Here is an 11,070-nt window from a genome sequence, read left to right as displayed (position 1 = left end):
CATTTTTCGTTTTCCCATGAATTTCTTTCAAGCAATACTATGTTCGTATGTTAAGTGTTAACTTTCTCCAACTTTTTACAATAAAAAACTGAATGACAGTTCTTTATTCAATAAATCAGGTTACTTTTTCATTTCTTCTTTCAATTAATCACGATATTGTAGTGTCTGAAAGTTAAACCTTATCATTTTCGTTTTATCCGCGTACTATGGCCTAGGAACTGGGGACAAACTCTGCCTATTATATATATATACACACACATCACCCAGAGTCCCAGACACCCATAACAGCAAGTTTTCAGAAACTGCAGATATTCTAATTTTAGATAGAAGAAAATTAGCATGGAAGCAAGGGGTATCTCTGGAGAAGATGATGATGAGCTTTTTGAGATGGTCAGAGATTTTTTGGAGTCAGATTCATCTTTCACTTCTGCAGCTGGATATAATGATTATAACGAAAACTCTTCTGATGATCAATCACACCAAGTTGAACAACACCAACTCTCTCTCCAGGTGCATCTATCTTAATTTCATTTTTTTTTGCTCAAAGAGAAATTAATTATGTGAAGCTGAGAAGCTCTGGGTTGTTTTGGTTAACAGGAGATTCTTGAGAATGCTACAGAAGCAGAAACTGAGATTCTTGAAAAGATAATGTCTTACTGGAGAGAAGAAGCAGGGATGAAAATGGAGCCCAAGGAGCTGAGGAAATGGATGGTTTCAAGATTGAGAATGGATGGTTATGATGCTTCACTTTGTAAGACTTTTTGCGTCAAAACTTCTGCTCGCTCATCAGGTCCATAAAAATATTAATTTTCTCTGATTTTTTGCTTTCAACCTGCCCATTTTACACTATATATATTACTGATTTTATTTTTATTGTTGTGTTATTGAAGCATTCAAATTTACTGGGGATTATGAGTACATTGATGTGATGATAAAGAGCAGTGAGAGTGAGGGGGAGCAGTTAAGGGTAATTGTGGAGACAGATTTGAGGTCACAGTTTGAGGTGGCGAGACCTACAGAAGCTTACAAGGAGCTTTCAAGCTTTCTTCCTTGTATTTTTGTAGGAACTGAGCATAGACTCCACACCATAATCTCTCTCCTCTGTGAAGCTGCCAAACAGTCCCTAAAAGAGAGTGGGCTTCATGTTCCACCCTGGAGGAAAGCTACCTACATGCAATCCAAATGGCTCTCTCAAAATTGCAACAAAATAATCCCATTCTCACCAATCTGATCTGCACATAAATTAATACATAAAATGTTTAAAAAAAATTATTGTTAAGGCTAATAAGGAAGTATTTTTATGAGTTCTGTGGAAATGTCAATGTTGAATTCTCTTTTGAAGAGGAAAAAACATTAATGTTCCTGCTTTACTTTATTAGCATTTCTTCATTCTATTTAATAGTTTATCCCTATTTTTAAATTGATAAGTCCCATATAATAAAGTGTTGGTTTTATGACTTTTGAGCAGTCAATTGCAGGCCAATACAATCGTTAAAATAATGAGTATATGAGAAATATGGATAAAATATGGAAAGAATAAGTATGTTGTATTATTGAGAATTGCTTGTTCATTTTGTATATATTTAGAGCCCTACAAGAAATAAGAATATAATCCTAAACTACTTCCTATTGCGGTTAGTAATTATATTGAAACTTATGGGTCCAATACAAGATAGGCTCAATCCCTTAGGAATAATAAGTCCAATCCTATCTAGACTCCTTTGTTTTCTCGTATTAGGTCTCTCCCTTGGGCTTCCTTGATTTAAGTATTTCCTTGGGCCAGTTCATTCCGTGAGTCTGGTACACTATCCATCATCCAGTCCTCCATTTTCTTGATATTTTGCGAAGTCGATGTCTCATACTTTCATGAAAGTAGACTAGTTAGTAAATTCATTAAAGATGAAAAATTATCAATCAATTAGTCTGGACCATGAGCTCGGGCTCTATGTTGATGCCCGGTCAGTCCCCCAATTCAAAATTCAAGTGTTTTTTTTTTTTTTTGGTGTAGACCGATCGGTCAGCCAACCTGACCAGTTAGTCACGCCCACTTGACCAACCGAGCAATCTCACCCCTTTCTCCCTTCAATTTTTATTTTGGTTTGTTTTATTTTGTTTTATTTATTTATTTATTTATTTTTGGTTTGTTTTGTTTGGTTGTTTTCTTTATTGTGCTGACCAGTCTGCTTATGTCAGCCCACTTTTTTTTTTTAGAGAATATATTCGGTCGGTTCATCCATCTAGTCCATCCGACCTGTTCGAACAGTCTACTTGACCAGTCCGCTTAACCAGTCTATTCCTTATGTCTAACAAGTCTATCTGATTGGCCACCCAACCTGCATGACTAGCTAGTCCGCCTGACTAGTCTATTCCTTATGTCTAACAATGAATAGACTGACTAGTCTATTCATCCATCTAGTCCATCCGACCAGTTCGAACGGTCTACTTGACCAGTCCGCTTAACCAGTCTATTCCTTATGTCTAACAAGTCTATCTGATTGGCCACCCAACCTGCATGACTAGCTAGTCCGCCTGACTAGTCACCAAACCCACGTAACCAGTCCACTCGATCAGTCACCCCTCCTGCATGATCAGCCTGCCTGACCGATCACCCAACTTGCCGAACCAGTTCACCTGACTGGTCATCCATCCTACATGACCAGTCGCTTGATCGGTCATCCATCCTATTTGACTAGTCTGTCGATCTGGTCTATTTGTTATTTGTATTACTTGTTGCCTGAAAAAAATTTTGAGAGTCATATGAGTTTTCAAATTATCCGTCTAATACTCCAATTAATCATCCAGCCCTCATCTCCGCCAGAATTTGTGAGAACGATTAAGTTTTTAAATTATCCATCCAATGCTCCAATTAACCATCCAGTACTCCTCTCCATCAAAATTTTTGATAAAGTTTGAGTTCACAAATTATCCATCCAATACTTCTCTCTCCCAAATTTTTTGAGAACGGTTGAGTTCTCAAATTATCCATCAAATACTCCTCTCTGTCAAAATATTTTAGAATGTTTGAGTTCTCAAATTATCCATCCAATATTCTTCTCCGCCAAAATTTTTGAGAACGTTTGAGTTTTCAAATTAACCATCCAGTGTACTCCATTAACCATCCGGTACTCCATTAACAATTCAGTACTCCGTTAACCATCTAGTACTCCATTAACTATTCGGTATTTCATTTATTAATTAGTACCCATCTCTACCAAAATTTTTTAGAATGTTTGAGTTCTCATATTAACCATCCAATGCTCCTCTTCAACGAATTTTTGAGTATGTTTGAGTTCTCAAATTATCCGCCCAATACTCCAATTAATCATCCAGTACTCCTTTTCGAAAAAATAAATAAATTTGACTACGTTTGAGTTCTTAAATTATACATCCAGAGCTTCTCTCTAGCAGAAATTTTTGAGAATGTTTGAGTTCTCATATTAACCATCCAATACCCCTCTCCGTCAAAATTTTTGAGAACGTTTGAGTTCTCAAATTATCCATCCAATATTCCCCTCTGCTAAAAAATTTGAGAACGTTTGAGTTCTCAAGTTATGCATCCAACACTCTGTTAATCATCTAGTACGTACTCCATTAACCATCTGGTACTCCTTTAACCATCCAGTAATATGTTAAGCATCCAATACTCCATAACCATACAGTACTCCTCCTCGCTAAAATTTTTGAGAACGTTTTAGTTCTCAGATTAACCATTTGATACTTCACTCCAGTAGCTTCCTACCTACTAGACTCTTTATGCTGACCAGACTCCTCAGTCCTCTCTAATAACTCCTAGACTCTGTTCTAGACCCCTCACCAACCAAAATACTCACCCATAACTCCTAGACTCCGCACTAGACCCTTCACCGACCAAACTCCCCAATGCCTAATTTTGTAAAATTTTACTTCCATCAGTCATCTCCATTTGTACCAAAATAACATGATTTCTATCTTGTAAATGTTCGGGTGGGGACTGTCATAGTGATGGTCTTAGTTATCAATTTTCGAGATAGGTCGTTGTTGTTAACTATGATCGCTTGCATTGAATAATCTTGCACACAATGAAAATGGGCCAACATTCTAGCAAACTCTGGTAACATTTTTGGCAATAAATCGACCGCCGACCGTTCTAGGTTACTGGTCAATTTTGAATAAACGGAGAAGGCAACCACCATCGTTGTCATTTGTCGGTGAAGGCAACCACCGTCTTTTCCTTCTCTAGTAAGAAGGCAACCCATGGATTGCCTTCTTGGAGAAGGCAACTGCCTTCTCATCGGAGAAGGCAACCTAGTTGCCTTCTACATTAATTCAAAATCGACTGCCGACCATTCTACGGTCGTCAGTCAATTTGTTGCCAAAAATGTTGTAAGTTGGGCTCTGTTTTCTCGTCCTTGGGTATAGTACATCGTCAGTCTTGTGTGTATAGGCATGAGCAAAATGGGCGAGTTGAGCATCGTCACAGGCACGTTGTTGAAACTGGTCTCGCATTGCTTGCTCAGGGCTCTGTTCCTCTGAAATATTGGGACTATGCCTTCGAGTCGGCAGTGTTTCTGATTAATCGTCTACCTTCGTCAATGTTAAATATGGATAGTCCATATAGCAAATTGTTTCAGTCTGAGCCTTCTTTGTCTTATCTACGGGCATTTGGTTGTTTGTGTTATCCCTACCTCCGACTGTACAATAAGCATAAATTTGCTTTTCGGCCATCTCCGTGTGTCTTCTTGGGGTATCCGTCCTAGTTTCGTGGGTATAGGTGCATGGACCTTGATACGGGTAAGATCTTTATATGCTGGCATGTTCAGTTTGATGAGGGCATATTTCCTTAATTTGCTAAATCATCTGTGCAGGACTTGTCTGCTGTGAGCCGTGTTGTTGAGCCATGGGGTGTTAGCTCGGTTGTTGTGCCTGCCCCGACTATTGTGTTTGAGCTGGATCCTGGTGTTGTTCCAGTGGTCGTTCACGCCGTTCCTGTAGCTCGGTCACGAAGGCGTGCTAGGGCCATGTCGCCATAGCCTCGATCTCATTCTATGCTGCTGCGGCACATGGAGCATACTGAGCCGCTCCAGGCTTTGGTAGCGACCTCAAGAGATCCCATGTGCTACTCACAGGCGGTTCGGCATCCAGAATGGCGTACGGTGATGTATGAGGAGTTCAATGCGCTTCTACATAATTAGACCTAGCAGTTGGTCCCTCCTACACCTGCTATGAATGTTGTTGGCTGCAAGTGGGTGTTACGGACCAAGCGCAAGGCGGATGGGTCGATTGAGCGTTACAAGGCTAGACTCGTCGCCAAAGGGTTTAATCAGGTGGCCGGGAGGACTTCTTTGACACCTTTAGCCCGGTGGTCAAACCCACGACAGTTCGTTTATTGCTCTCTTTTGCTTTGTCTCGAGGGTGGACGCTCCGGCAGCTAGATGTGCATAACGCCTTTCTTAATGGGCGTTTGGCAGAGTCCGTATTTATGAAGCAGCCCTCGGGATATCTTGATCATAATTTCCTGGATCATGTTTGTCAATTACAGCGTTCTCTCTATGTCTTGAATCAGGCTTCGCGGGCCTGGTTTAAGCGTTTGCACGACTTTTTACTCACTGTTGGGTTTAAGGCCTCGAAGACAGACGTTTCTTTGTTCTATTATTCTGTTGCAGGTGCCCAAGTGTTCTTACTCGTCTATGTTGACGACATTATTTTAATGGGCAGTGATTCAAGATTGGTTGATGATCTTTTACGGCGCCTTGCTACTGCCTTTAAAATTCGTGATCTGGGCTCTCCGAGTTTTTTTTCTCGGGATTGAGATGGTTCCTATTGATGGGGTTTTTTTTGTTGTCCCAGCGTAGGTATATGTCTGATATTTTGACCTGGGCTAGCATGGTGGACTGTAAGCTACTTGTTACTCCTTTATCTGTTGCTCGGGCGGTTGTTGCGTCTGATGAACCGTTTGACAATCCCACGCAATATCGGAGTTTGGCTGTTGCTCTCCAATATTTGACAGTCACGCGGCCTGATCTCTCCTATGCTGTCAATCAGCTCTGTCAGCATATGCAAGCCCCAACAGTCGCACACTGGGTTATGTTGAAACGTGTACTTCGCAATGTTAAAGGAACACTTTCTTTTTGGTCTGCGTCTTCGTACCTCGCAGCATATTGCCTTGCACGCCTATTCTGATTCGGACTGGGTTGGTTATCAGGTGGATTGCAGGTTTGCTGTTTATCTTGGCTGCAACTTGGTTTCTTGGGTTTGTCGTAAGCAGGGTCTGTTTGATGTTGTTGCTGAGGTTGTGTGGATTCTGTCGCTATTAAAGGAGATTGGGTTATCGTTGTCTTCGGCACCAACAGTCGCACACTGGGTTATGTTGAAACGTGTACTTCGCAATGTTAAAGGAACACTTTCTTTTTGGTCTGCGTCTTCGTACCTCGCAGCATATTGCCTTGCACGCCTATTCTGATTCGGACTGGGTTGGTTATCAGGTGGATTGCAGGTTTGCTGTTTATCTTGGCTGCAACTTGGTTTCTTGGGTTTGTCGTAAGCAGGGTCTGTTTGATGTTGTTGCTGAGGTTGTGTGGATTCTGTCGCTATTAAAGGAGATTGGGTTATCGTTGTCTTCGGCACCTTCGCTTTGGTGCGACAACCTTGGTGCTACGTATCTCTGTGCAAATCTCGTTTTTTCATGCACGGACTAAGCGCTTCGGGGGACTTCAAGGTTCATCATGTTTCCACTCAGGAGCAGGTTGCTGACGATCCCGCTGCGTATCTTTTTTCATGCACGGACTAAGCATGTGGATGTGCATTATCATTTTGTGCGTGATAAGTTTCATGCACGGACTAAGCATGTGGATGTGCATTATCATTTTGTGCGTGATAAGGTTTCTTGACTCTATTACATTGTAGTAGCACACAGAATCAACAACGCCTCGACTAAGGCTCGATCTCATTATCTCCCACATAGGGTCACTACATGCCATCTGAGCACAAGGTGCTTGGCAACCCATATCAATCTATATAATCAGAAAATACTTTTTAAAAGATACGGAGTACTTTTTTTTTTTTTTTTTTTTTTACTATTCAATTAATAAAGACTATTTTTATTTTTTAATTATTATCTAAAATCGTATCATATATTTTTATTATTCCGTAAGTGACACGTAATCATTAATGAATTCTAGAGACTTTGTTAAAGAATAGTACAATAACTTAACATAGCGATTTTCCCAGACTAGGCGATTTTCGCAACTGTGGGACACGAACGGCATGCTAGCAAGTAGCGAAGTTAATCTCCGTCGATTTTCTAAACACGGTAGGGCCCGCAAAAATGAACGAACGCAAATCCGTCTGTGATTTTGCAAGATACATTTTGCCGTAGCTTTAACTCAACGGTTTCACTGTCGATTCCTAAATCCTAATACTCTCCCAACTCCCTAAGCAAGAACAACAAGATCAAAGAGCTTAGAGCCCCACGAATTTAAAATATTTGCAGACTGAATTTTTTCCAACAATCGTTCTAATTCAGTGATTTTATCACCGTCGTTTCGTCGTGAAAATCATCGTCGCGCGTGAAATCCGGTAAGTCGGTAACAAAGCACGTCCTCGCCATTGCTCTGATGTTCAATCTCCGCAATTGCTTTGCAAAACCTAATTGCTTATCGCCACTTTCAATGTTCAATTTATTGTAGTGTAAAACTGAGTTGAAATTGCTTTCAAGAGTTCTTATTTTCTGGTTCATTAACCTCTCTGTAGAAGCACAAGTTTGCAGTAATCTTAGTGTTAGTTCAAGTTGCCACTTTTGATAATGGAGTAGAGCATACTAAGAAATATGGTGTTAATATGGTTTAATGTTAGTTTAAGTTTGAAGTTTCTGCCTTGTTTAAAACGCTGAACGGTTATTGTTAATATGGTTTAATGATAGTCTGAAATATGGTTTAGTGAAGAGTAGTTAATATGGAGTACGTTAGTAAGTACACAAGATTTAAGGACTAATCTTATTTTTTTGGTGGTGTGATGTGATGAAACATGATTATGAATTTCAGCTTATAGGCTACCGGAATCATGATTTTGGATTATGACTTTGAGAAAATGAAGCTAGATTGCTGTGATTTTGTAATGTGGTACAATAAGATTGGGCCTTCTTTATAGATTCATTTGTTTTAGGGACAAGGTTCTTGACCTAACAGTTACTGGATTACAATGATCCTTTAGTTGTACAAAATCTGTCTCTTCTGTAATATGTTCATATTCATATCATGGACAGTTCAGTGTTTCCTTGGGCATTGTTTAATGTTTTGACACATTTTGTTCTTTGTACAGGCTTTTTGTATTCAAGACCTATAAGATTCAGTTCTGATTTTCAACATTATCATTTTCTCTGGCTAGGAGTACTGGTGTTGAGATAAATTTAGCAGGTGTCAGTTATTGTCTTGGAGGATACTTGGTTGTTACAGAAGCTGTTGAAGAACATGGGTCAGATCTTTAGAAGTGTATAAAAAAGAGCATTTGGATGTCTTGCCATTAGAATTGGTTCACCTATTAACAAACTGTAACAATTTGGAATGGGATGGAAGGGGGTATTCTTTATGTTATTCTCTTTAACGAGTTTGGTCCAGTCATCAGGAAGAGTGGGAAACTTTTGGACCCTGAATGCAAGTTCTGGATCAGCATCACTCTATAGCTGGGCAATCGGCAGTGCAGCCATATTTGTGTTGGTGGCTCTTGTCTTGTCCATGTATCTTATCTTTGAACATTTATCATCATACAATCAGCCTGAGGTTATTACCATATTCATTTGAAGATGTTGTACTTTCAAATTTCCTGTTATTCCTGCACCGTATGATTTTTCTTTTTGATCATTAATTCAGATTTTGTCCATGTATTTCTGCTTACTAATTTGTATATTACTCCTGCACTGTACTTCCAATTGCTGCCCTTCCTTGGGGATTTCAGAGTGTCTTGTTTTACTATGTTTATGGAATGGAATTGATAGGAGTTATATTTATTCTTGCTTGCAGGAGCAGAAGTTTTTGATTGGATTGATTTTGATGGTTCCTGTTTATGCATTAGAATCGGTATGATAACAGTTAAATATTTTCACCTTTATATTCCCTCCCCCCGCCCCTGATTTCTCCAGAAGTGAAGGAGATGTTTTATTTCTTCTTTGTTTGCTCTCTTTATTTTCAATCTGTTTTCATTCCGTTGTTATGCATAGCTTTTCATTCCTGAAAGAAATAAAGCTTTCTAATGGTCATAAAGGAGAAAAACGGTCCTTGTAGTGATAGTATGAGTAATAATTGCACAAAAAGTATTGAAAACGTAGAATGAAAGTTTTGCACTCCCATTAATGAAAACATCTAATATATGATCTCAAGTCTTACTTAAAAGCTGCTTATTATGTGGTCACATACTGATTTACACGGAGTTATTGTTTGGAAATATTTCATAATATATTATTCAGGACTTTTCATCTTCTTTATTTCAAGTGATTTTTCTCTTGGATGTATGTCTTATGATCTTTTGTTCTGGGACAGTTCTTATCGCTCTTGGATTCAAAAGCTGCCTTTAACTATGAGGTCATACGGGATTGTTATGAAGCTTTTGCGTTATATTGCTTTGAGAGGTATCTCATAGCCTGTTTAGGTATGTCTAAAGGGTTTGAGCACTGATTGCTATTTTATTTTAAATTTGCTGATTTTGGACTTTTTGTTGTGGATAAATACCAGGCAAGAAGTTATATAAGGATACATATTGACAAATGTACACTTCTTGACTAAAACCATTGCTCCCCTTCCATTAAATTATTATCCTCATATTTTTATTTTTCTCTTGGAAATGTTTCCAACTAAGGATTTCATGCCTACCTATTTTAATGTAATTTCATTGTTATTATTGTGCCGACTTGAAGTACATTGGTATTTAGTCTTATTTGAGTACCTTTGTCATTTTTGTGAATTACAACTTACAAATAAAAGTTACAGAAGGTGTAGATAAGAAATAGCCTACAAAGGTAATTTTGGATCATTACTTGAATTAGCAGGTATTAATGCACTTCTCTGATTATACTGCTAATTGGAGGTGGTTTATAGTTCTGTCCCTTAACTCCTTTAGCAAATTGATAATCTTGTTCAAATTGTCATAGCCGCACTGATGTCTATAATTTAATGGGAAGTCTATGGGGTAGACCTATGAATTTCTTTGCTCCTTTTGCTTAAGAATTAGATATGAAGACTGGAATCATTGCCTGAACGGTTCCCCCACTAAGGGAACAGATGCTGGCTGCTTAATGGGAGTAAAATCTGCCAAATGAAATTGACTCTCTTCTCTATTTTTTGGCTTATTATTTCCTTGTTCTTTTGTTGCTATCCAGGGATTGCTTAGCTCATCTGAGAGGATAGCTTGTGCCTCTTCATTGTACATTCTATTTTTTCTATGTTAATATATTCATCCTTTTGATAAAAATAAAAGTAAAAATAAATATCTGCCATAGATGCAAATGAAATTGATATGAAATATTAACATGTATCTTATTAATAACAAAACACATACGTATCATGAACTTGCAGGTGGAGAGAAAAATACCATTGAATTTATGGAAAGTCACAGCATGGTCACTTCAAGTGCACCTCTTTTGGATGAAGTTTATGCCTATGGAGTTGTTGAGCATCCTTTTCCACTTAATTGCTTTATCAGCGGGTGGTCTCTTGGTCCTGAGTTTTATCAAGCTGTTAAAGTTGGCATTGTTCAGTATGTGAGTTCCCAAAATAATTCAAATCATTGCCTATCTTGTACCTTAGTTAAGTTGATATTCTGTTTGACTAAGGATTGTTTTACAGATGTTACTGAAAATGATATGCGCTTTACTTGCGATGGTTTTCCAATTTTGTGGTATTTATGGGGAGGGAAAGTTTGAATGGAAATATGCGTAAGTTATCCTCTACTATTCTTCATTTTTTACAGATTTGTTTTTTTTTTTTTTTTTTTTTTTTTTTTTTAAATCTGTTTTCACTTCATTGTTATTCTTGCTCTTTAGGATGATAGGTGTCGCTATGATATTGAGATATTCTTTCCTTGTGATCTGAAACTTTATAATTT

The 11,070-nt window shown here is 38.4% G+C and overlaps 2 protein-coding genes and 1 long non-coding RNA gene across 4 annotated transcripts in view; all 3 read left to right on the top strand.

The window, feature by feature from the left end:
• Positions 1–339: 339 nt before the first annotated feature.
• Positions 340–1,231, top strand: LOC109190276. Its single transcript, XM_019340751.1, has 3 exons — positions 340–510; positions 598–790; positions 891–1,231. The coding sequence occupies exons 1-3, from the start codon at positions 340–342 to the stop codon at positions 1,229–1,231; spliced, it is 705 nt and encodes a 234-aa protein (XP_019196296.1).
• Positions 1,232–3,351: 2,120 nt separating this feature from the next.
• Positions 3,352–11,070, top strand: part of LOC109190712 — a 9,533-nt gene continuing 1,814 nt past the window's right edge. The window contains exons 1-2 of the long non-coding RNA XR_002055769.1: positions 3,352–3,365; positions 5,613–5,614. This is a non-coding gene — a long non-coding RNA (uncharacterized LOC109190712). The remainder of the gene's footprint in view (positions 3,366–5,612; positions 5,615–11,070) is intronic.
• Positions 7,411–11,070, top strand: part of LOC109190709 (protein LAZ1 homolog 1) — a 25,589-nt gene continuing 21,929 nt past the window's right edge. The window contains exons 1-6 of one of the 2 annotated variants that reach the window (XM_019341273.1): positions 7,411–7,554; positions 8,296–8,753; positions 8,994–9,050; positions 9,510–9,618; positions 10,542–10,726; positions 10,812–10,900. In XM_019341273.1, coding sequence (XP_019196818.1) covers positions 8,538–8,753; positions 8,994–9,050; positions 9,510–9,618; positions 10,542–10,726; positions 10,812–10,900 — 656 coding nt within the window. In that variant the 5' untranslated portion in view covers positions 7,411–7,554; positions 8,296–8,537. The remainder of the gene's footprint in view (positions 7,555–8,295; positions 8,754–8,993; positions 9,051–9,509; positions 9,619–10,541; positions 10,727–10,811; positions 10,901–11,070) is intronic. The other variant, XM_019341272.1, reaches the window with a different exon arrangement.

The sequence above is a fragment of the Ipomoea nil genome, unplaced genomic scaffold (genome assembly GCF_001879475.1).
Source record: "Ipomoea nil cultivar Tokyo-kokei standard unplaced genomic scaffold, Asagao_1.1 scaffold1576, whole genome shotgun sequence".
Taxonomy (NCBI): domain Eukaryota; kingdom Viridiplantae; phylum Streptophyta; class Magnoliopsida; order Solanales; family Convolvulaceae; genus Ipomoea; species Ipomoea nil.
Note: the sequence above shows the minus strand (reverse complement) of the source record. Positions and strands in the feature narration are given on the sequence as shown.

Coding starts and splice junctions, on each gene's coding strand:
- LOC109190276 (XM_019340751.1), top strand. CDS start 340: ATGGAAGCAAGGGGTATCTCTGGAGAAGATGATGATGAGCTTTTTGAG. Junction 511..597: donor AACACCAACTCTCTCTCCAG/GTGCATCTATCT, acceptor TTTGGTTAACAG/GAGATTCTTGAGAATGCTAC. Junction 791..890: donor AACTTCTGCTCGCTCATCAG/GTCCATAAAAAT, acceptor GTGTTATTGAAG/CATTCAAATTTACTGGGGAT.